Source organism: Nyctibius grandis, chromosome 23 (assembly GCF_013368605.1).
Source record: "Nyctibius grandis isolate bNycGra1 chromosome 23, bNycGra1.pri, whole genome shotgun sequence".
Lineage (NCBI taxonomy): Eukaryota > Metazoa > Chordata > Aves > Nyctibiiformes > Nyctibiidae > Nyctibius > Nyctibius grandis.
In genome coordinates, this window is record NC_090680.1 from 555,366 (window position 1) to 581,672 (window position 26,307).

Below are 26,307 nucleotides of genomic sequence, written 5' to 3' on the forward strand. Positions count from 1 at the left end.
CAGCAGGGAAATATTTTAAGGCTTATCGAAGTGCCATAAAGTGGTACAAATACAATCGTTGCATGAGCACGCATGGCAGCTACTAACAGTGAAAGGCAAGTTCACACTTACACTTGTATTACAATAAAAGTAGTCCTAAAAAAATCCCTACCCCAAGAACATTTACTACACTGTAACTCTTCCTTTCATGTAATGTCTGAGATGATGCAAGCTGCACTGGAATGGGAGAACTGAGGTAAAGTGTCCCTGTCCCATTGCTGCTTACAAGTTTAAAGAAATCCCTGAAATGAAGTAAGATTTTAAGAAAGCACAGTCTGCTGTGTATGCTGCTGTGGCACAGGTTTGGTTTGACAGAAGAAAACAGGACAGAAAGACCTACTTTAAATCAATTTTATTCTCATTGACTTCAACATTTTTTTTTAAATTTTTTTTTTTTACACAATTCCCAGCAACATACATTATGAAATACAGAACATAAAGTAGGTGGTGGGGTTCTGCCCATCTTTTCATTCCTCCCACACCTGTGGAGGGAAGATTTGCAGGACACAGTGAACATCAGAATCTCAACACTGAAAACAGACACAAAACAAAAGACAAAAAAATATATGAAACTGTTTGAACTGGTCACACTTCAGGGCCAGGTACAGCACAATAAATATTAGAACTGCATTATCTTAGACATCTTCTGTAAAGTTTATAACATCCTCTATTTAAAGAGATAAGAACATCTGGTTTCTAGCATGAAATGCTACATAGTACAGTGGTGAAGGGTATGAACGACGAGGAATCCAGCAAGGGCTTGAATGGTGACTACTCATTCACACATGCTCATTGGTAAAATAAGCAGCATACACGGAAAGTTTAGTGAGCTGTAAACTTCGCTGTTCACTACCAGAGTACCGGCTGGAGGAGGAGCTCCTGCTGGGAGAACCAAAACTAGTCAATCCCTTTCAGTTTCAGCCGGGCTCTCCCTGACAAACGGCAAGTTGACACCATAATGGAAGTGGTGGCGTTTGGTCCCTAGCACGAGATTGCTTTGCATCACTACTCTTCAAAGCTGGCAGCCGGTGGAAATACTTCGGTGCAGAATTAACACTTACACAGCCACACCACTACCACGGCGTCACCGGCAACGGTTACTGCTTCATGACCGTCACAAAGCATTAGACATCAGCTGGAACCCAGCTGGGCACAGAGTGCTGCCTGGCAAAGCAGCCCGGGATGCCACCTGCCGCAAGTGAGGGGGAGAGACTGGAGAGGGGGCCAGCATTTTTCTCCCTCTCTCACTCTGCAGCAACGGTGCGAGCGCTGGGCTCTTGGAGTTCGAGAGGAAGGCTGCTCTCTGCTCACTCCTCATCTCATGCTACTTTTGCCAATAAACAAGCCCAAGACACAGCAGTTTCAGCTGCTTGACAGAGTGCTTCCAGAGCACAGAGCAGAAGACCAGTAGCTGGTTTGTCTTGCAACCAACAAGGCAGGAGTAAATACATTTTGTACTTCTCAACCTTCCCCCCGTTCATCCCCTGCCCCCAGCAGTGTAGCGTCATACATTCCTCTTACACGAGAACTGGGGACCTTCTGTGCCACCGCCACACAGGCCCCGTGAGCACAGGTGGAGGAGGAAGGTCAAGCACACGCTTCCCCTTCCTTAGCGTGACCTGGGCATTGCGCTGGGAGGCAACTGCACTGGCAGGCAGAGCACCGCTGAGGAAGGACTCTGTTCCTGTCTGCACACGTGGCATCACTGTAACTTGCTACGTGTGTCCTGCAGTACACGGTATCAGTCACAAGCTTCACAAACTAAAGCAGCTGAGTGTCAGGAAATTTTACAGGGTGAGTGGGAGGCAAGAAGGTAAAATTCTGCTGGAAGCTGAGCACCTATGGCTTTGATTTTAGGTGATGCCGAGTCCAACAGTCCTATCTGTATTAAGTAGGAAAATAAAATTCTATTTCTCCAGTGGACAAAAGTATACTGGTCGCTTGTACGTGCTCATCTTCTAGTTAGTCCCTTCTTGGAGAGATCCAGAACTACCACATTTCAATACCAACAGACTCAGCCGAGGGTTGCAGAAGGGACAGAGTAGTGAAGAATTTTTGGTTGTACCAACACGTCAGAGTATGGTCAAAAATCCTGTTTGAGAATAGGGAGTTCTACGTCATGATAGTCACTTAGCAAAGTGCCAGATGTAAATGCCCTTACCGCTGCCAGCTCAGAACGTACCGTGTGACTGCATCAAGATCTACACCTCCTCTGCCGGATACAGCAGCTCGATTGGTTACATCCCAAGGTGAAAGACCAGTTACCAAGAGAGCTGGGAGAGGCAAGGTGAAATTTTTCCCACCCTAGAAGTGTACAACAGCATTTCCTCACTCAGCCAGGCCCGTTCACACACATCACTCACCATTTCAGACACACAAAGCAATGCCAAACACAAACTAAGAGGAATGTTTTGTAAGGACACTCTCTGAGTACGAACAGGGAAAACATCGGGCTATTTATCAACTCAAGTACTGTTGCATCATTCTCGTAAGGTAGGGAAGCAGAGGAGTTGAGATGAGGAACTGAGAGGACAAACTGGAGTGGTCACAGAGGTCGAGCCTAGTCTTCCAGACTGCGAAATGCGTTCTGCATATCCTCAAACAGCTGAGCATAGTCCGCCTTGATTTTTGCTTCACCATCTTTGACAGGGTCCTGAAAGACAACACAGCAAATGAACACATCCCTGGGGAAAAGCCACTGGTACTTAAGACAACCCTGCTTTGCCAGTGCTGTAATTTCTCGACCTCATGATCCACACTTGCTAACTGCAGAGCAGGCATTATAGCTCCACCTCCGCCTCCTGTCTGTCTCACCAACAGCCACAAGGTTTGAATCTCGTCCTCTTCCCACACTCAGTAAGCAGGCAGAATGGATGCTGGACAGAGTAGACTAGATTTCTGTACTGACTGTTCCTGTGCTCACAAACTAAAGCCAGTTCTTAAGTGTATTCAAAATGATTGCAAAAAATCTCTGTTCATAGACCTTTATCTAAGGCAACTGATGACCACCTCTGAGTAACAGCCTTTCAGAGGCACTGGAAGCCCACAAAAAGCAGTGCAGCCCAGTTCCTTACAACCATACCTTGAACTTCATGGAGGTAAGTCTGTAGAGGATTTCGCTCATGTTCTCTCGGATGATGGACCACGTGATCTTATTGTCACTCTGAGCTGTGGTTTCTACAGCACGGCGTGCCATGTCATAAAACGCAATCATATTAGAAAGCATTCCCACTGTTTTATAGAAAGGGCAGAACCTGATGGAACAAGAGGATCTGTCAGGCGTTTTGGAACAGTTAACAGCACAAGCCTTTGCTCCTGCCTTCACAACTCTGAATTCTCACCCGAAAGAAAGAGTGCTAGCCTGCTTTACTCCAGATACCCTGGGTACGTGCTGTCAAAGGAGAGAGACTGCCTCTAATAGGTCTCACATTTTCAAACAGGTGAATCATACGCTAAGAGACTCTTCGTGAAGTGAGGTTTCTGAAGCAGCACCCAAACACTAGGCAAAACAGGAGAGAACAGGAACCATCGCTGTGCAAGTCTCGCATTTCGATCTGTGCCAATACTAACGGGAAAGGGAAAACACCAGAGCAGCCAACGGAATTCCTCCGTCCTGTTTTGTCCATCACGGGAACAGGCTTCCTCCAAGCAGCCTGGGATGACCCGACAGCTCTGCAAGTTTGTTTGCTCACAGGAAAGGGAGTGTTTCTATGACAAGAGCACTCCACACACAAAAAGCTCCATTTTTAATGGGTAGATGACTGCCACAGAAGGTACCTCATTATTATTTATACACTACATCATGCTCCTTCCTGTGCTTCCCTACTGCATACAAGCATACCTGCCCTAGTAACCTAACCAAAGGCACACACCATTACAGAATGATGTACCTGTAAATTTTTAGTGATGAAGTATTCAAGACCTCCTGATCTACCTGGGCTGGGGAATGAGATGAAGTACAAAAGGCCCCTTTGTCAGGCTGTTAAAACACAGCATGGAAAGACGCCAAGCAGACAGGGATAATAAGCATTGCACTAGGGAAAAGACCCAGTTAAGTTTTTTTGAGGGATCAAACGTACTCAAGAATTATGCAACAGTAAGTGAAAGCAGATTCTTGCAGTCCCCCATGCATTGCTAGAATAAACAGGAAGACTTTGGGTGTTGACTGTGAAAACACAGTGGTCCTCTCCTCCTCCTCCTAAGGAGGACAAGAGGACATGCTATTGCAGAAATATTGGCTAACTGAACGATAGGTAAGGGCCTGAGAAACTCAAAGGGTGTGACTGCATTCAGAAAAGGTCTGCATGCCTTGGGTAAGACAATGTGAATACACTGGTCGAGGGCCTACCTAAGCACAGTTCTTCCATTGGTTTATGCTGAGTAAAATTAATTTCTGCACTGACCCATTTCCAAATAAAACAGCTGTCTAAATCCAGACTACACAGGACCAAGAGGGCACAGTGGCCAGTCAGATCTCACCTGTCATAAGGCGTATAACCATTCTGTTGCAAGAAGTCGTCTTTTATCAGCTTGGCAACCTCCAAAGTAATTTTATCTGTTTCTGCCAAGGAAGCCTAGAAAAGTAAGGTATGCTGTTAGTTTAGTACTCAAGTCCATGAGGACGTGGTATGTCCTGGCCAAGAACTGTTATCTTTCAGTACCTGTTTTCCTTCCCACCCTCTTAAGACGGCTTCCAGCAGAACTGTCTTTTGGGTATTTCTCACTCCCTGCTATAGAACAGCCAATTTAATTGATAGCCAAGATGGGCCAAACAGTAAGTCTACTTTAAGTCTATCTGATGATAAACAATGCAAAAGAAGTTTCCTTTAAGTTAATGGAAAAGCCACCAGACACAGAAAACACACACGGCTCTGCTGTGAGGTCCATTGAAACATCACTTTCCTACGTAAAGAGGTAAATTCATTTTTACCTTTCCTCAATCCTTATGTCCATAGAAGAAAAACTAAATCTCAGCATGCTACATCAATAAGTGATCTTAAGGATTTGATACTAGCCTCCACGGCTACCAACGGCTTTTTCCTGTCTGCCATTCAAGAAGAGTAAAAGGAGTTGATGACAATGCCTGTCATACTGTGCAGGACAGCCCCAACCCTGCTGCACACTGCTGCTGTTGGCAGCACAGGCCACTCTTCTTTACCTTCACTGTCCTTTTGCTGAAGGAGGCAAGCTGAGCTTTAAGTACCCCTGCTTGCTTTCTAGACGGGAAGTTTAGACCTTCTTTCACGAGGAGACTAACAGAATTCAGAGCTAAAAATAAAATATTTCTGTCTGTTTTTCCACAACTCCCCCTTTCTAAAGGTTTGTTGCAGTTGTTAGCCAAGCCCAGACTGAAAGAAACTGTTAAAGATAACATCTTTGAGAACATCACCAGCTCCAGTACTTCTATCACGGGAACAATGCCTAGTTACAAAGCACTGGCCTATCGATATCCCTTCCACACCAAGGAACTGATTCCACCCTGCTCTGTAAACTAGTCTTTTAGAACACAATTTTGTAAATAGAAAACTGCAGAAGGCCCTAGGATCACATTTGCTTTTCTTCAAGGACACATTTAGAGAAGAGGGCTCTGCTAGGCAAGATCTGGTGAAAGGCCTCATCTTGGTTGGGCTAGAACATCAGTGAACAGGGAGAGCACCAGGAGCAAACCTCCTCCAAATAACTGTAGTTAATACATGTTACCACACACTACTACCACCTTGTAAATCAGCATAGCTCATCCGAACATCATGGGATTAAATTACTGTCAAAGCGTGTGCTGGGCACCTGTCAATTATCATATTTACTGTGCTAAGCTGAAACACAAGAGTTTTCACTGGGTCCCTTTTGAGAGCTCTCAAGGGAAATTTTCTCTCCAAGTTCAGCTTTCTCTCCAAAACAGTGAAGTGAATGAAGGAAATTAAAGAATGCCTGTAAAATGGAGCCATATGTCCTGTCACAGATTTCCACAGAGAAACGAGGTAACCACCAGTTTTTAGAAAAAGCAGACATCACTGCTGTTTCTACAGGCCAGCCTGTAAATGCCAACACTTCTGTTCTGTGGCTGGCAACATGGTTTCTAATAAATTGTAACCCTTCAGATGACTTCAACAGTAAAGATCATTTTGCATGATTTCTCTTACAAAGATTACTTCCAAAGGAGTACTATTGTAAGCTGCAGCAAAGGGCACTTCAGCAGGACTAAAACACTAAAGCAAGTGAAGTTTCTTAACTCCAGCATTAGATGCCCTGCAATCTAATTTACATGAGAAAAGTAGTGTCAAGCCAAAGTTTATCCAATCTAAAAAAGTATTTGTCATTAGAAGTCAAACAACACGTAAGAAAATTGTAGTAAAGCACAGGTAGAGGCAGGAGAGTCTGACATCTTCCAGTGACCATTTGCCTTTTTTCACAACGCAGTATCCATCAAGTCTGGTCTAAGCCTGCGCAAGCAGTAAGGAAATGGAGGATGGCTCATTGACACTGCATTTCCTCACAGCTGGTTACTCACCTTCCCCACAAGCTGCACAATCTCTGCAAGGTCCTCTTCCTCCTGCAGGATCTCTTTGGCCTTTGTCCTGAGAGGTACAAACTCTGTAAAGTGCTTGTCGTAGTACTCATCCAGGGCACGCGTGTATTTGCTGTAACTGATCAGCCAGTTGACAGAGGGGAAGTGCTTGCGTTGTGCCAGCTTCTTATCCAGGCCCCAGAAAACCTGTCAGAAGCCAGAAAGATCAACAACCCGTGTTCAAAGTCAAAAACGAACCAAAATAATTGAAGGCAATAAAAAACCCACCCCAATACAGAAAGCAAGTTTGACCAAATGCAACGTGGCAAAGGCTATCACAAATGAAGGCCTGAGAGAGAATAAGAAAGCCTTCCTTACGTTAATTTAACTACAGTAGTGACTTTCAAATACACTTCTCAAAAAATGATGCATCTTTTAAGCTGAGTTCACACTTGTTCAGCTTGAGACTCCTCATGAAGGAGAAGTCAAACAAAGACAATGTCAACACTGGAGTTTAACCTATTAGATGCAACTCCTTCTCCCAAAACAGGGCTGCAATCAGCTGCAAGACATTCTTCTCCCAGTCAGCTGCTCTGAGGATTTTTTGTGTGTTCAATGCACCTATTAAGAGTGGTTCGTTTTCCATCTCAGCTGAGAGCAGCCACATTTGAAGTGCAGCAATCAGGAAGCACACAGATAACCCTGAGCAGTCCGTGTTGGAAGGAATCGCTACCTTTGCTCCCTCTTCCAAAAGGATCTCAAACTCGTCAGTTCAGAGACTCATAAGGTTGCCTTTTACGCTGTTAGAACATTTTCCAAAGCACCCTCCAAAGCTGCCTGTGTCAAATCAAAGCTCTCACACCCCAGCCACTGGCACAAACACACTGAAGCACAATCATTTCGAGTCTAACAAAGTGGACAGAAGAGCTGCAATGTCATAGGATGTACCTGAACAATGCCCAGCGTAGCAGATGTGACAGGATCAGAGAAGTCACCACCTGGGGGAGAGACACTGAGCAGGAAGAGAGAAGGAAAAGTTACCAGAATTGCTTTCACAGTTTAAACTGAAGTACTGAACATATGACTGCACAGCTCAGTGATCACAGAAACCAGAAAAGTCAACATTATTTCAACTAAGCAACAGATTAGTTGAAAGTTGTTCAATGAATACCATGAAATATAGTTATATCAGTGACTGATTGACAGTATCAAGGTATGATTTTAGTCACTTTAGCTTCAGGTAGTAACTCCAGCTTGGATTATCAAACCTATCCCAATTGGAACAGATTCAGCAAGTATGCTGGTAGGACACCGTGAAACACAGTGCAATGATTATTTTACAGAAAACAATATCCCAGTTTGAAATTTTTTCAGATATTCACCTACACAATAACCACTTCAGCTTCATTTGGGCTTGACACCCTAATGTATGCCTTCACAGAGATAAAAAAAAAAAATCTTCCAGCCTCAAAAGTACAATGCATTTGTGTATGGATGTTGTGGACAGCAGAACTAAGCAGAGCAAAGAATGGACCCTAGGTGTTCTTGCAGATGCTAGAGGCTCTCCTGAAGACGTCTGGGTGGGAAATTAACTTTGCCCACAGTATGACAGACAAATCAATATAGCCTAGAAGAATGTCAGGGGACCACATGCTTTACACAGCCCATCACAGCTTGAGATATGTTGCTCCATGTAATTCTACTCTATTTAAGCAAGAGAATGACGATTCATTATGCCCCCAAGTGCACACACTGCTGCTCTAACCACCCCTTCTTTCCTGCTCTGAGCATGGTTTGACACACTTTTCAGTGACAGCTCTAATGACATTTTTCCCTGAGCCGTTTGCACAAACGCTGCAAGTGACTGTGATTCCACACCTCACAGAACTACCTGTCCACATTCATTCTTTCTGCCCCCACACACAATTTAGCAGCAGTTCTGGGTGAACAGAGACTAAATATCTACCTACTCATTCACATATTTTAGCTCTGCAGCTGCACAGAGCAACAAGGTCTTTTTGTCTGAAAAATAGGTACTTTGACATACAAAAACACAGAGGAAGAACTGCAGCCAACGCAAAGCAAAGAAATGCAACACTCACGCTCCAACAATGCTGACGCTGCCTTCCCGCTCAGGGTTTCCCAGACACTTCACTCTGCCAGCTCGCTCATAGAAAGAGGCTAGACGGGCACCAAGGTAGGCTGGATAACCACTGTCTGCAAACACCAACACACAGGAATTGAGTCCAAGGCTCAGAAGTTTAAAGGATGCATTTACAAGACTAGACAGAAAAGACTACTCACCAGCTGGCATTTCAGCCAGTCGCCCCGAAATTTCTCTGAGGGCCTCAGCCCATCGGGAAGTAGAGTCTGCCATCATGCTGACATGGTAGCCCATGTCCCGGAAATACTCAGACAGGGTGATTCCTAGAACAAAGACAAGAGCATGCTGCAGGATACAGTTCAGAAAGGAATTCTATCCTTGTATGTTGTCACTGAGATGCAAGTAAGCCAAATTATTTAAGTTTACATTTTGATGGAAATAGACATTGAAAGTTATTCTTTCTTCCCACTAGACCATATCCTTGCTGTTTTGTTTTGGTTTTTTTTTGGTGTTTTTTGTTGTTGGTTTTTTTCTTATTTCTTCTCACTCTTCCCATTTTTGCTCATGAACCACTCTGGCTCATCTTACATTCCCATGTATTCCTTCAAAGAGACATGGCAATGTCACTATTTGCCTCACTGAAACCGGGAACAAAGCCACTTCTTACTGTAAAATGTTTCCTTCCCTTTCAAACTACCAGAATACAACAGTGAGAAAAGGACACCTTTTGTGTTAATTATCTGACAACTTTTCATAAAAAAGAATTTTAAAAAAACCTCTAAGAGGCTGCAAAGGAAAGAAGACTAGCCTGCCAACCGAGATAGTACTATTCCTGCCCATTATGTCACTGTACTTGTCAGCAAAAAGCTATTCACAAATAAAAGCTTACATAATTAACACATGGAGAAAACTACATGAGAGCTGGTGCAGTAAGTTCACCTTGTAAGTATAATTTACTCAATATTCAGAAATCATAATCATATCCAAGCAAGCCCAATTCAATTAAGATACTAGAACTTTACGCAGGCAAGGCCTGAAAGGGTTGACTTCGGAAACTAAGCAGGTCTCTTGATACTGACCATCTCAGGAACTGAAAATACTAGAGCATGATGGCTTGCTGTACACACACAGCCTTTTCCAGCCTCCTGTAGATCTTACCAGTATAGATAGAGGCTTCTCTGGCAGCCACAGGCATGTTGGAGGTGTTTGCTACAAGAGCTGTTCTCTTCATGATGCTTTCGACCTTGCCATCAACTTCCATTGTTAACTAAAATGCAAGAAAAGCGAAAAAAAAAGGTGACAGTAGCAAGTTTTTTTGTTTATTTTTTATTGTTTTGGTTTTTTTTACTCTCTTACTTCTTGTATCAGGATACTCTCCTCACAGCTACTCTACCAAGAGCAGAGACTAAATGCAAGGTTTCAGGATACTGCACTGGTTTGTCTTCCAGATTGCACATGGCTTAACTCTGTAACGTACATGCCTCAGCCTCATCTCATCTTCTGCAACTGGCAAATCCCCATTGATCCCATTCAAACGACTAACGACAAATCCACTGCATCAGGAAGTACGTTATCCTCTCTCAGCTTACCAGGCTAGAAAAGCCAAAATTCTTAGCCTCCTGTCACAAGTCCATTAGGAATCAGAGAGCTTGTTTTCCCCATCTACACCGATCCAAGTTCATCTTTGACAACTGGACATAAAACCACATGCATAACCCAGGTGAAGCCTCACAAGCACCTGAATAACAGGATGCATATCCTGACATTTGTGTAGAATTCCACTTATGAAAATCCTGGGATTTCCCTTTTTCATGGGCACCTCAGCTTAACTTTCTCATCTTGTAATCAATCGACACGCCTAAGCCTTTTACCCCTTACTTCTGGCAGTGTAGTTTCAACCTAACAGTTCAGACTCTCCAGCTTCTTTCCCATATTTTACAGAAGACTGTGCCACAACTAACTCACTAACACATAACGACTGGTAAACCTGTTGAACCCGTTGCATCTTTTTTTTTTTTTTTTAACCCAGGCATTTTCTACTTCCTTCAGAAGGTATTCCAAAACCTAACATGTCAAACTAATATCTGGTAACTGTGTGTATCACCACCCTGCACCCTGTAAATACAGATGCTGCTTTTGCTATGCATTGTTAAATTAGAAATGTTAGAGACGTTACCAGTGAAAGTTAAGGTGCTTATAACTGTGTTAAATTACCCCTTGGCGTTCATTTTGACTTTATTTTAAGCAAGGTAGAAGGTACACTCAAAAACTAGTCCAGACGTTTATGGAGGGGCTGCTGAAATCGTTCTTGAATGAGCCAAAAGGGATTTCTGCTACTACAGCCAGAACTTACAGCGAGGAGACAAGAAGATCATTTCAAGTCACTCTACCAATATGATATTTTATTCAGTTACAATACCAGCACAATAGCAAGCCTTCCCAAGAAGGTTTACTCTCCATGAATTCTCCATACTAACCTCAGGGAAATCTCTCAGTACTTCAGACATTTCATTTCCTCGTTCTCCACAGCCTACATAAATGATGACATCGCTGTTGGAGTATTTTGAGAGAGACTGCGAGATCACAGTCTTCCCACAACCGAATGCCCCAGGAATCGCTGTTGTACCCCCTTGTACACACCTGAGTAAAGAAAAAGGACTTTGATTTGCAAGGAACTCAAAACCAGCTCTCTCCTATCTTAGAATATGTTTTCCAATAAAACTCCCTAATTAAAAGCAGAGCGACAGGAGTCACATTCGGTGTTCTGGGTGAGAAGCACAGAGGTATTTCACTGAACCAAAAGACTGAAGGAATAAACTATCCTTTTTTGCTACTGCCCTTGAAGTACATGAGTTATGCTGGTACAACAGCTAGACTTTCAGGCTTGAAATACAGCAGTTTTCACAGCTGGAAGCACCGATGGAATGCAAATGTTAAGAAAAGAACAACTGTACTTAGCTGTGCATTATAAGAATAAGCAGCACAATATTTTAGGACCAAAATTACTGAATTCAGTGCCTTGGAAGTTAGCTGCTTAAATGAGCATTTTGAGTTACAGTTAAGTGCAACAGTTTTTATAAGTGGTGACCCCGAAATCATTGGAAACTGTACATCCTCAAGACCACGGAAAGATATCCTACTTATGCATTCAAACGGGGATATCAAGCTTGAAAGTTCTAGCCTTCCTGTAGATTTGGCATGATTATGTTAAGTGTATGCTTGTCCATTCTTTTCTAGATTAATGTACTAGAACCATCTTGTTAAACTTCTCTTCCTTTTTCCACTAGTAGGTTCTCCTGCCAAATATAGAAATATGAGGAATTCAGCTAAATATTTTTTAAGATTATGCTGTGATACATAGTGAAAGCTTGGGGTCTGTCTGCCCTTAAAAAACACTTAAGGCCTCTTCCATCTGCTTCCCCCCAAGAGAGATTTCTTACATACTAGAACATAAAAGGTAGTTCTTACGGGAAGAGGGCATCCAGGACCCGCTGGCCAGTTAATAAAGGATGATTGGCTGGTAACTTCTCAGTCACAGGACGGACTTGACGTACAGGCCAGATCTGGACCATAGTGAACTTCTCCTTCACACCTTCGAACTCCAGCTCTAAGACAACATCCTAACAGATAGCACCAGACATGTGAAGTAAGCAAACAGCTGCACACTGGACCAGCACGCAAATCTCATCTCAACTACTCAGCACAGCTAAGTCTTTGATACCACCACAGATTTCTCAGAACCTCAACATGCTATCATCCCCTCCCGAGGGAAGGCTCTTTCCCATATTTACTAAGCTACTGGGGAAAAGAAAGAGTGCAAGATGAAGCTTCAACTAAAAATATGCTTTTGAAGAGCAACTGAATTTTGCATATTCATAAGATACTGTAGATCCCCACAGAGGTCAGCAAACATGGCATACTGAAGTGCCATGGGGAAGCCATACACACAGAAGGTAACTGCACAAGATAATCATGTCATCCCTGCAGGCAGGGTAGCAGAAGCGATCATTCACTCAGACATCTTGTTGCATGAAACACTTTCGAGTTGGCATCATGCAGGACAGAGAGACTACATCAACCTTATGAAAGAGGCATGGAATACACCAGCAGCTGCTGTTTGGGAGACTTACTGAAGTGTCATAGTTTCCTGGCGGAGCAATGTATGTAACTGTACCCCTGTTCCGTGGGGGCAGCATGATTTTGTGTTTGATCAGGGAGTTTTCATTCACCACACCATAAATATCTCCACCAGTGATGTGGCTGCCAACCTAAAATCAGAACAGGTCTATTAGTCATAAGTGAGAACTCCAGTTTTAAAAAAGAACCTTGACAAAGAACTGTGTAAAATAACTATAGCTATTAAGTCTAGCACTGTGATTACTCCCATTATAGATGCACTGTCACATCACAGTAGCCTATTTTCATAATTCATTACACTAACGGCACATTGCTAGCAACACTATCTGGGTTCAGATGCCTTTCAAGCCTCAGACAGTAGCAATTAGAATGATGCAAGGAATTTTCCTTGTTTCTTTTATACCTCTCAGTTTAATGTGTTAAGTAGAGAAAGGATAGCATGTGTTAACCTGCAGAGATGGAAAAAAGAAGACGCCAAGGGCTAAAGCAGTGGCATTTTCCAGCTCTGGGGCTATCTTCAGCATTCGTGAAATGTGTGCTGTAGTTATTCTTTTTGCTCAGGTAACACCTGCTCCTGCTAATGCTTAGTGCAGTTCCACTAGCTGCTTTATAGTATTGCAAATACATTAAAACTTTGCAAGTTTCTCATAGGCAGCAGCAACATCCAGTAAGTCACACTGAGTAAGTTTTGGTGATCGCCATCCAGTCTCATACATCGCTACCGCCTCCTAGGACCCCTTTTTGCAAACTTAAATACAGCATTAACCACAGCTCCCAGCAATCACAGCCTTGGCGCTCTGCTCCGGCCCTAAGCTCTGGGGATAGAGGAGCAAGAGGGGAAGAGAGGCTTGTCAGAACCTACCCGCAGATTTTTGGAAGGCGTGAAGTCCCATTTGATATCTCGGCTCAAAGCTGACACGTTGACACCTCTAGGGATATAGATACTTTTGGTCAGAGTGCTGATGTCTGAGAGAGGCCTCTGGATACCATCAAAAATAGCTCCCATAATGCCAGGCCCCAGTTCCACTGACAGGGGTTTGCCAGTACGGAGTACAGGATCTCCCACGGAGACACCAGCTAAAGATTTGCTGAGGAAAAGTTCATCCACAGAAAGGGAAAGAAATGGGACAGAATGCGTCACATTCACAACTTCATGCTCTTAAATCACCTGACTTTAAGGTAATATTTTTATTACTACAGTACGCATCATCATTTGAGAAGCATGTAGGCTTTATACTCAACTCAAGCTGAAATTGCTAAAGCAACAAAGTTGCTCATCCTCCAGAGAGGCAAAGTAGGGGTAAATATTCTGCTTTACAATCATTAGTTCAAGTCAACTACATGGATGAGTTTACTGGAGCACAAGGCAGCAGGATGATAAAACATACCAGGCATTTCTTAAATCTTCAAATCTAGAAAACAGGTTTGATTGTTGAAGTCAGACAATGTTATGACATATATAATTTTTCGCTTCAGAATTTGTTAGCGCACACAACTGTTTTGACCTTGAACCTTGCACAGCCTTTTTGACAGCAGTCTCATTTTAAAGGGAGTTTGTCCAAGACCAGCATTATTTCCAAAACCCTATGCAAGGCTCAATACAAGTTGACCTCAGAGAGTCCTACGACTGAGCCCTCTTATCAGGAACTTAAGAGTAAACTATACTCAAACTTGTTCCATGTACTGATGGAAGGCCACTAGGTATTACAATGACGATGCCATCTAAAATGATGCCACCTTAAATGACAAATTGTTAGGTACAGACAGGAGCTAGTCACCAGTTCACCATCCAGCTCCTCAGACCAACGCTTTGGGAGCCAGCACAGGTTTTTTCCTAGCCTCTACAAATATACAGAGCCAACTCTTAAGTTTAAAAGAACATGTGGAAGAAAAGAAGGTCTGGCTTTAAGTTTTATAACTTCTTCTCTGACATTCTCTCTTATACGTGGAATAGAAAATACATTTTAAGTTAAGTTAAGCAGATTTTAGAATACGTGCTGTATCCTAGCCGGACCAAGATTCTGTAAGCACACTGCAGAAGCAAAAATGTAATCTATTACATCTGGCAAAATACTCTGCCCAGAAGGCGGCATCCTGCTCTCTTTACATTTCCTATTTAAGTGCTATGAAAACACAGTTTTCAAAAGCAAAGAAAAAATGCAACAAATACTGCTTGGTAGTTTTGCCATTTATGGTTGACACTTGTCAAACAACTTCCTTAACAAGGAGCTGTAATATTTAAATTAAAATGAACTTAAATTCTAAGATCCTCGTTATTTTATTTCCACATAAAATCCAAAGAGCTCTTCTTGGTACACAGCCAAGCAAGATAAGATTTACCTCAAACCCATCAGAATTTACAAAAGATGTGCAGAACAGATGTTTCTACCTGCCTGCATCGGAGTACCAAGCACTGGTCCCAGTCAGCTTTGTTCATCTTCGTCACCCTAATCACCGCTGTGCTCTGGACTGTGCAGTCTGGCAGGCCCAGAGGGATCAGCAAAAAGGATACATGTTTCTTCATACACCTGCACGGTTGCCAAGTCACCTTCCAGTCGGATGATCTCCCCCACCAGTTCACTGTGGCCCACTCGTACCAGCTCGTACATAGCAGCACCTGCCATGTTGCATGCTGTGACCACTGTAGAAGACAGACACATAGGTGAATATTTTTCCTGTAGCTTAGCAAATTTGCTCATCAGAAGCTAGTAAGGACTGCACAGCATAAGCCTGGTATTCACCCAAATCAGAAGGACGTTCTTAATTTCACAAAAGGCGTAACTTCGCTGCCACAAATCCTGCCATTCCTAGTTTAAAAGTCAAAAGAAAAAGTTTTGCTACACTTTTCACACTGTTCCTTTATGCTCTATCATAAGGACACTATCAGAGTGCAGTAGTTCACAGACAATTCATACCATAATTTCTCTTATCTGTCTTTGCAGATGGCGAATGTCTAGGGTTTTAGAGAGGCAGTGAACTGTGACAGACATGTTACATGGACGCTTCTCCCTTTCAGTTAGCTGGGCCACATTCCCATCTGACTAAATGAAAAATGTACAAGAAAATGGCAAAAGCTCACCTGATACCTGGCAGTGACATAAACCTGTGGTTGGGGATCAGGATTTTCAAGCCACTCAAACTTCTGTTTACTTTGGCAGCATCTGGATGCTCACATAACAAATTATTTCCATGCATCAATCAAGCCAAGGCGCCTGCTAAAGGCAATACATACCCTTGTATCTAGAGTGGCTGATGCCTACGAAGCTTTTAAGGAAGCACTATTTTGATATTTTATTTTGTAGTAAAGTGTTGTATATCTTAAGCCATTTAAATTGACTTTCAACAGATGAAGACTCTCTCACAGCAAGTTTTGGGCCTGAAACCTACTGTTTTGAGTTAGATTTCAGCAGGTCATACATGAGGCCTAGCTGCTTTAGGACAACATTTATTATGTCTTTAATATTATAGTATCCATCTTGCACCCAGGGCTCATGTTTAGACAAAAATACGTTTTCCACTTCTCAGGAAAGAAAGCTGTATCAGTTTAAAATTGTTTTTAAGTATAATTTCTGCAGTTAAGGAATTAGCAGTTAAAGAACAGGCATTTATTTATATAGGCACAAGCCACGGGAGTTTCTCATTCATCAAATAAGCTGCATTAACAAAAATATATGCCATTCTTCTGTTCTCACATTCCCATCCTTTCCTTCATCTCTTGAAGAGAATTCAGGAGGGAGGAAAGTTGGTAGAGTCTGCACATATTCAAAAGCTGTTACCATCAGAGCCTAAAGAAACTATTTAAGCTGATAAAGGAGGAACAGTCCTCCTCCTCCCAGCTGCACTACCATCATGCTCTGCCACCTTCCCTGACCCTCGCAGCTCCTTGCTGGGCTCCTCCAGCCCGCTGTGCAGTAACACAGAACAACTTGACACTGGCAAGGGATTGAGTATTCCAGAGAGCACAGGGTCAAACTGCATTTCAGCAAGAATGGACTACGCATCTCACACCACTTTAGAGAAGCTTAATACACTGTGCCTGCAGATTTCTGACCAAGTGGCTTCATCTCATCCAGAAAGTTTACTACCTTTTGTTTTTAATTACTATTATTATTCATCAGCCTGCTTCTGCTCATTAAATCTTTAAATAAGATTAATTAGCAGTAGCATCTTGTTAGTATATTTCTTAATATTTTAACAGACTAAGTCAGTGTTTCTTCTTAAAAAGCCTCCCACAAAAAAAAAAAGAGAAAAAGCCCTATCCAGAGCTCTCCTATACTTCTCTACATCACTTCCAAGTTCGCTTCCAAGTGAAAAAGATAACAAGACACTAGATGAAACAGAACATATGTTTTCCTTTACAAAATAATACCTACCAGGTCCCGAGACTCCATGGACATAGCCAACAATAGCCTCTCTGTCCTCATCACGGATTTTGGGTAGCTTGGAGAAGTCCATTTTGCCTGTTCAACTGCACAGAAGGAAAAAAGAAAAGAGTCAGTTCTGAAGAACACACACATGTAATAAATTCCTCCTCATCCTCCCCTCTGCTCTCTCCATGTTTCCCGTTAGAAAGAATTCTGAAGAATTCTGACTTCATATAGCCTGAAGCACCTTAACTACACTGATGTTAAAGCTATAAAAAGTTAAAAAGTAACTCATTTAAACAAACAAAAGAACTAACATCCCCTATTGCAGAAACACAGGGGTGGAACATCACTCCATAGTATGCTCCACAGAACACTGCTGAGTGAAACAGTTACACTCCCAAAAGGCTGTAACACCGCTGGACTATTTTCAAGCCTGATAACAGGATACCTAAACAATGGAGAATCTCTTCTTTCTTCCACATCTCATCTAGCCTCCTTCAGAACATGGAGTTTTCCATGATTCTAAGTGAGCAAGAGAATGTTCTGGGGCTACTTTACTGCCACCAGTCTCTAAAAAGCAATACTACAAATATTGTGAAAATTCCACTTTTGCTATCTCAAGCTGCTGAATCAGAGTGTTCAGAGGAAGAAATATACACTTTCACAAGCACCAGCACTCAAACATGCAAGTCCTTTCTATATGCCTCACAGCTGGGTATTACGCAGTCTTTGCTCTCAGTGAAACCTGTGGAGCAGTACAGAAGAATTGTGCTGAATAACGGCCAAAAAACCCAACTTGCAACAGTTAAATATTGACATCTCTTGCCAGTAACTGTTTAGAGAATATAAGCAACGGGCACAGGAAAAGCTGTTTTAGAAACAGACCTCCTCGATCCCCATTTGTCCTGTAATCGACAGTCGGGCTGTCCTGCTTCTGGTGCCGATAAGAGTATTTAATGGTTTTGCTTTATCAGTCCTTATCACGCTTTGCGTTACCTTGGAAACTGCTCAGTGCTAAAGAACTGCAAGGCAACTCTACCCATTTCCACTGTACTGACACATTTACGACACAGCGCTGGTGAAAGGTGGGGCATGGCAGCCCCAGCACACAACGCGCCCTGTGTATCCACAGGACCTACCCAGCAAAGCCCATGGTTTGGTGATGTGAACTGTGTGAGGCATCTGTTGACAGACTCCTTGGGAAAAGCTTAACCTAACCCGGCACCTTCTGCAAAGCAGCAAATACAGAGGCATACTCAGGCTTGAAAACCTCCCCCGTGTACAACGAGAAAGACAACTACATTGCCACCCCTTCCACCATCATAAAAGGACGCTTTCCTGCCTGTTCTTCAGGAGCAGGAGGTAGCTATCATCAGCTATTCTTAAAGTCTTATGACTGTTTTCCAGATTTTTAATAATATACTACAAATCCTCTGCCCCCCAGCCTCTTTACCAATCTAAATGTTTTAAATCGGTGGCTCTGCTCTGTAAGAAAAGGATCTTCAATGATTCCAAACTCCTCTTCATCCTGAAGGAACAGCTTCTTCCAGGCTCTATGTCTCGCTGGAGTGGATCTGTGTAACATGGCTACCATTGACTCATTTCACACCAGCCACCCCAACGGTTGATCATGACTCAGTCACCTCCAGCCTGGAGTGGAACTACTAACTGCTCTCAAGCTCAGAGGCTAAGTCAGATATTCGTTAGATCTCTCTACTCTCCATAATGATAGTTTATCCTTTAAGCTGCCTGTTGTTTGGCCCAGAAGACAATTTTAATTTCACTGCTTATTTCTCAGAAGTCTCCTCTGACAGACGGCAGTGGGGAGGCTCTCACAAAGCAATCTGCAGCTCCTGAGCAGCTGGTAAGAGCTGGTTCTGATCAGACTAACAGAACTACCTCATCTTTTTTGCTTTTAACAATTAAAACCATTGCAAAACTGAAGCACAATTACTGTTCATACTGAAAAACAAAAAGCAGCTGGTCTTCTAAATCCACCCAAAACATTTACTTCAATATACCATGACACAGAACAATCTCTAGAGTCCTACCACCAAAAGCTTCTATAGAAGTGCAATAAAGAGCGAGCTCAACTTAATTCTCATAATTGAATTAGTGATGCTGTTTGGCAATTAGACAGGACAGGGTCCCATACGAAAGAGCCAAATTACAAAGGCAAGGAAAAGCAGGAAGAACACTGGCCAGTTTCAATTTAAATTAACTTTTCTTTCTATCCAAAACCTGCAGGTCAACTGACTGCCACTTGAAGTGGCTGCTTATCTTTCAGGGATGCAAATAAGAACCTCAGAACAGCCATTCTACGTCCTCACACCCAGTACCTGCCTCTCTCAGTACCTTCCTGTGGCTGCTCTGCTCCCTCTCTCTTCCTACAGTCACCTTCCCAAATTGCTGGCCAAGCCAACCAAAAAAGAATGGGATCCCTCTGCTAGACCACCTAGCAACACACCAATAAACCCTGTCTTTGTCCTGACCTTTAGCATTTGCACTGACTGCTTTTAAACACATACTTACTAACTGTTCCAAGTGTAAATGACACAGTCAATTCCTGCTCACCTTTCTTTGTTCCATCTCCTATACACCTCCAAACAAAGTACACACAGTCTAAAGAGCCAGGGCTCACCCAGCCAAGTGGACCTCTTTTTTTAAGGGCTATACTTCTTTTAACATTGAATACAAATTAAGAAAAAAAAAAAAAAAGCAAGCTGTTATTTGTCTCTGCATAGTTTTCTTGTGCTTGTGTATTAGCAGTACAGATTTTCATTTTAGATGGAAAAATCCCTGAGGGCAGAAACGTTGCCTTACCTACCTACACTGCTAAATGTCTTCATTGTTAGTACTCAGATAAAACGAAATTCCATCAAGCACGTCAGAATTTGCTAAACATAACACCATGTACGTGCAGAGAGTACGTACTTACCGCAGAAGCCATGGTAGCTAGCCATTTTACAAACCTACTGAGTTCCTACAGCCTTCCACAGGCCTCTCGCCATGGGTTATTAGGCACTATATGCAATGCACTCCTACAAAGCTCACCAACACACAGGGTACTAGCTTAATTTTACTTCCCTTATGAGCAAAGATGCATCTTGTATCCTTTACAACTTACAAACAGGAATTTTTCTCATCTTAAAAGAGTTCAACAATTGTTTATAAACATGCTTTTAAGCTCTAACATGGTCATATTCTGCCTAACAGTGCCAGAAATCAAAATATTACCTGCTGCAGAACCATCTCTGACTGAAAGGTGAGCTATTAAAGTAATTTTATAGTCATAATTAAACAAGAAAGGACCAATGACCTCAATTTTCTATCCTGGTTGCTCCCCAGCACAGCAATTTGGCTACAGAGTAACCCCCAAAATGTAACTATCCTGTCCTCAATGCCAGAGAAAACTGTTTTCTATTACAGTTCCTTGTTTTTGCTTCAAACATTTGATCAGTCCCAGAATTTACACCATGAACTGCCTTACTGCAAAGATCCTTTTAAAATTAAGACCCCATTGAGGTTTTTAGAAGGGTCCTTCTTACAGCAAGGAAGAAAATCCATTACTATTTCATCATATAAACACAGATTCTTACCTTATTTTGCAGAAACAGGGAGTAACAAAAATCCACACGCCCAATGAAGCAAAACCAGAATTCAGGAGTTAAGCACCACCACTTATGAAATAATTGTCCTTCCAGTGCCCCTACACAGAGGGATGAGAAAGCCTGCTGCAGAGGGGAAAGAGATTTCTGACACACAGCAGAAGCACAACCACCTGACTCGGTGAGTCATCAGCCTGCCTCTCCCCCACCAGCTCCGAGGAATGCCGCAATAGCAAACCGAGCTACTGGAGCCCAGCTGAGCTCCCATCCCTGCCCTCCTCACTGCACAGCACCCAGCAGAAGAAATTAAAAGCAGCATTCAGCGTCTGCATGAAGGACCTCCTAGGAAGCCAATAATCCCAAGTGGCACATACTGCTACATAAAAACCCCTGAAAGAGAGGCACGCTTACAGCTGGAATCCATCCACCTGCCAGTCCTCCAGCAGAACATACCCATTTCAGTGCGTGCTCTGTTCTGGAAGAGCGGAACAGAACAACCGTTTAACAGACTGCGCAGGGAGGCGCCGAAGGCACTGCAATCCTAATTGCTTGAGTGTGTAGAACAGGTATTGATTCTTGTCAAAGCAGAGAGAATGGTGGGGCTTTCTGCTGCTCATGTAAGAACCCCTTCCCCTGGTTAGCAGAAGCATTAATGCAACGGCACAACATCCCACACCTTGGCGCAGCAGACTGACAGGCCACCTTGAGTGACAGCGGCTAGAATCTGCTGTCGAAGATTGACAGGCACCGGCATTGTCCTGTATGTCGTACAGAAGACAAGCAGCTACACGGTCTCTCCCCCAAGAAACTGCCGGAGTTGAAGAGTTTCCTGCAGTCTTCACAACTTCTCAAGACTACCTTTGCAAATTCTAGTATTAGCAACACATCAAATTGGCACCAAAGCTTAAATACACCAACCACAACTGTGGTAAAAAGCACAAGACCAGCCATTCAGAAGCAGCAATATTACATTAGTAAGTCACCAATGCTAGGATTCATTCTGCTCGAGTAACATTGAACTGAGTTCATAGATTTTACTACAGACTCATGTGCTTTGACTTCCTACAGTAGAAAAATGGAGTCAGAATATAAGTCCTTACATTCAATATCCAGGAAAATTTAATATGCATACACAATAAAGCGTAGGTAAATAAAGTTTTCCAAAGAAAATCCCTCCTCCTCTTAGTAAAAACCTAGACATTACATGATACTAAAGATCACAACCCACAACGGACAATCAGCTTAGTGTCACGTTTGAGTCTCGCTTTGAAATATTAAAAAATAGGCAAGTATTTCAGGCCATTAAAGGAAACTCACATACCTGAAAGCTTTCCTCCAGCTATAATAAACTATTTAATAAAGGCACAGTTTCCTCTCTATAAAGCTAATATCTTTTCCCATAACCTTCCTATCCCTCATCACACCCGACCATCCCAATCACAACAGGACTGCTCTTCATGCTTCAGGCACAGAATGCAGACCAGCAGCACAGACATTCAGACCAGCGATCTTTTACACAGTCCTCACAACGAACCGCTCCAGTAAGCGAGCATAGGTTATAGCATCCTAAAGATGGGGCACAGCGAGAGGAACGCTGCATCTTCACGGTGTAGATTTCAGCACTTTTCTTGGGATGCCATCTTGCAGAAGGAGTTACTTGGACAGACTGGTCAGCTGAAACTCACCAGTGCACCAACACTTCAACTTGGCCATGAGAATCCTTACAGTATGACTGATCTTCAACTGATTAAGAAGGGCAAAGGTAAGACTTGCACATTACAGAGACACCCTCTAGGAACACCGCTTCTCTCTTACGTGTTTACATCTGCAATGGGTCTATTTTCAGCAAAAGTTTTAGTTCATTTAACTGTTTAGTAGGATGAGTCTCAGCTCACTGGGATAACAATGGTCTTCAAAATTACTCTTCTCAGGATTAAACAGATGTCAGACTGCTATTGCAGAAAGCCCAGTGCTATAAAAATGGGACCATGACGGCACCTTCTCATACTAGTTTTAGTACTTCCTGATTACTTCTGACTTGAACATTTTAAGACACCCACAACGGACTCTCCAAATGCTGTAAACTCTGACAAAATTAAAGAACTGTCAATAGGCACCAACCATCATTAGATCACCATCAAACAAATTATTTCTGAAGAGAGTGAGCAGAGACACTAAAATTTACTGTTATACAAGCTCAGAGGAGTAATCAAGCTGATGAACCAATAAAATTCAGCAGCTAAAACTGCTCTTCATTGACTTCCAGGATTTATCCATATACACCTGACTGGTTTTCAGAGCAAGTGTATCCTTGCAGTAAAGACAGACATTATAAGGCAAAGCTTGTTACAGCAGCCACATAATATATGGAAGTCTAAAAAGCTAGCAGCAAATGGTCAATCTTTCTAAGCAGTGGGGCTGTTTAACTTTAGGAGAATTTGACAAACACAGGAGAAATAAATGCATAGATGAAATAAAGTAACCAAACCAAATATATTTATGAGTTTGTAGAACTTATTGCCACAAGATATGACCAAACCCAAGAATTCAGTGTAAGCTTAGCTGTCCGCTTTCAAAGGGAAGAAGTGAATGCAACAAAAACAAAAAAAGCTTTTCAGGACATAAAAGAAGGTACAACAATGACAACCAGACGATCCAGTCTAAGCCAGTTTTGCTCATTGGACCTTTAGGTGATTACTGGCTTAATCTGTACAGGAAGAAAAAGTTGAAAAGTTTAGATTCATTCTGCTTCCTCTGCTGGTGTAGGTCCCCATTTCTCTCTGTCTAGCTGTAAGGCTAAAGAAGTCATACGTGTTAAGATAGTGAGTAAGGCTGAATAAGCATGATATTCCAGTTGACTATATCGCCTAGTTTTCCTTGCTATAGTTCCATTCTAAAAAAATCATGCGGATACCATTGTTCAACAACACCTCAATATTTCCAAGTTCAAAATCCCCCACTTTTCTTTGTAACCAATGATTCAAGTACAGAGGAAAGAAAATCTATTTCAGTTTTAGGCAATGTAGCATTGGGTTGTTGTGTGTTTTGTTTTTTTTTTTCTAAAAAAAAAAAGAAGAGAAAGAAAAAGAGGGACTATTACTTGGTCAGCAATAGCATGTAGTATTTTATGGTCAGCACCAAAGTCACCAAAGATATCAACTTGGTTATCCTGTAATCCTTTTACTCTTTTTAAAAGAGTAATTAGGAACACAGCCTTAGCTCACAAACAAGCAATTTAAAAGCACGAAGGAAAAATGTTGGTAGGAATTTTCAGGGCTCAGGAACTCAAAGAGACAGTATCACAGTATGAAAAGACAAGAGGTGAAGCGCAGTGCCTTTAAATGTATCTCCAGAGGAATCATCTAGTAATCTGCTGGTCTATAGCAGCTTTGGATGACAATGTCTGGAAGATAAATGTACAAAGTCATACCAGGGGAAAAAATTTAGACAACAGAAGCACACTGTAGCCTGCAGACTTTCTAAGCCAGGATTAATGAGATATACAACAGTTAATATACGCTTAGATCCAGATAAAAGCTAAATTTAAGCTAACACTGTATAGAAATGAAATAATACTAATCATTCATGATTGAACTTTAATATCAGCACTATCTGCAGAAAACAGTTCTTGATTTGGAAAATGGAAAGGCTGCGTTTACAGGAAACAGAGATCTTGTGTTACAAGATTGCGACACAAGACTTCAACCCCATTTTAAGTCAGCTGATGCCAGCATTCATTTTCCAGCGTTGTCTTAATTTCTCCTTCCCCATGCTCTCAAGCCGATGTCCATGGTGGTTTATCATTTTTGAATGCAATGCTTTGTCCCCTGATTATAAAATTAATACTAGTTTTTTTCCCACATAAGAAAGTAAAACTGTTTTCAAGAAGACTTGATATAATAAACTGACAAGCACAGCAAATATTTTTGGCAATTTTGGTAAGACCTGTAGACACTGATCTCACTTCATACATTCTTAAGTGGAAAATAATAAAACGTAGATACTGTTAAATATTTATGCTTGCTCCTCACTGAAAAGGCCTTTAAAAGTACTGTATACAGAAGCCACAGTCAGCTGCTGCAGACCTGCAGAGTGCCAAAGCCAGCACAAACACAGCAACTTACAATATACTGAGGATCTGCCTCAGTTATTCAAACTTCCCCTTGCAAATGCCAGCCTACACTTGGCACGTTCTCACTGAGCTGCCAGGAACAGGTGGGCTGATAAACCACCTTGAGCGTGCTGTCAGGAGGTTTTCCTCCTTTTCCATCCCCTCTCCATTTCAAGCAGTATTAGCATTTGAAATACCATGCTAGATCAAATAGCCAGTGTACTTTGCTGAAGTGTTGCATTACAATGAATAAAACTATCACCAAATTGCTTTTATTCCCAGCTGGAGTGCAAATTCTCCAACTGAAGCTAGTAAAATCTTAGGAAGAAAACACTTCAGGCAACTGCATTGAATGGATAGATCTTGGTACATACATGTCATACACTGTGAAGCCACAGCTATCTGTAACATGTATAATACCATCCAGAACACACTCAAGTAAAATTTCTTTCTTGCCTTTAATTGATTTCTAAGCGTGACATTTGGAACACCTCATCTCAATCAGGATTTTTGTCACTGGCTACAGGAAGAGGAAACACATTTGGTTTGGCATCAGTTATTTTCAACCGCAAAAGAAGAGGTGGGCCCTTTTACTGAGGCAGAGCAGCGGCGTTCCTGTTCCATAACCTTGCCCCTCGCTCACTGCAGGGCGACAGTCGAGGCACAGACAGATTCAGTTCCACCCACCCAAGATGGGGGGTGACCCGGCACAGAAACCCAGCCTCTGTCCCCGCTTCTCTTTGCGATGGATTCTGCTCTATCCCCGGGATATCTCGTCGGACATTTTCCAGAGAGCTCAGGAGGTTTCTTAGTGGGGGGAGCCCTGCTCGGGAGACTGCTTTGCTTTCCAGGCCTTTTCTCCCTGAGAAACGGTACCAGGAAGAGCCGGGCCGCGGTCAGCGGGCTCTCCCGCTAGGGAACGGCTCCGTGCGGACAACGCGCTCAGCACTGCGCGGTACTCGCTGCAGCCGGAGCCGAACAGGCGGCAGGCTCGGCCTTCTGCCCGCACCGTGCCCCGGGCAGGCGGGGCGGCAGGTGAAGGCCGGCCGCCCCGAGGCCCAGGAGACAGCCCCTCCGCACGGCGCTCTGCGGGTCCTGCGGCACACCCCGCCCGCACGGCGTGCTCCGCGAGGCGGGGGCGGCCATTGCGGGTGGCGCGCGCTCCCTCAGAGGGCGGCTCCCCGGGGAGGTAACGGCCGGGGGGCGAGGAGCAGACGACCCCGACCCCCCCCCCCCCAAGCAGGGCTGGGGGAGAGCGGGGCTGGGGGAGAGCGGGGCGAGACGCCTCACCTGCGGCCGGCGCCGGCACACCCGAAGCCCTCCTCCCTCCGGCAGCGGCGGCGGCGACGGTGGTGGATCAGCTGATGCCGGCCCCCGCGCGCATGCGCCGCTGGGCCCCCGCCGGAAGCGCCCGGCTACCGGGCGGAGCTTCCACC

At 43.2% G+C, this 26,307-nt stretch overlaps 1 protein-coding gene across 2 annotated transcripts; it reads right to left on the reverse strand.

Moving 5' to 3' along the window:
* Nucleotides 1-380: 380 nt before the first annotated feature.
* On the reverse strand, nucleotides 381-26,250 carry ATP6V1A (ATPase H+ transporting V1 subunit A). 2 transcript variants are annotated; one of them, XM_068417433.1, is made up of 15 exons: nucleotides 26,162-26,250; nucleotides 17,159-17,253; nucleotides 15,298-15,426; nucleotides 13,648-13,862; nucleotides 12,779-12,916; nucleotides 12,117-12,268; nucleotides 11,126-11,288; nucleotides 9,807-9,915; nucleotides 8,849-8,971; nucleotides 8,647-8,761; nucleotides 7,493-7,556; nucleotides 6,548-6,751; nucleotides 4,519-4,613; nucleotides 3,122-3,293; nucleotides 381-2,692 (listed from the first exon to the last, which is right to left on the reverse strand). In XM_068417433.1, exons 2-15 carry the CDS (start codon nucleotides 17,238-17,240, stop codon nucleotides 2,600-2,602), a joined length of 1,854 nt encoding a protein of 617 aa, XP_068273534.1. In that variant the 5' UTR covers nucleotides 17,241-17,253; nucleotides 26,162-26,250; the 3' UTR covers nucleotides 381-2,599. The 2 variants fall into 2 exon arrangements, with proteins under 2 accessions (XP_068273534.1, XP_068273535.1); XM_068417434.1 differs by lacking the exons at nucleotides 17,159-17,253; nucleotides 26,162-26,250 and having other exon boundaries at nucleotides 13,648-13,873; nucleotides 15,298-15,375.
* Nucleotides 26,251-26,307: the final 57 nt, after the last annotated feature.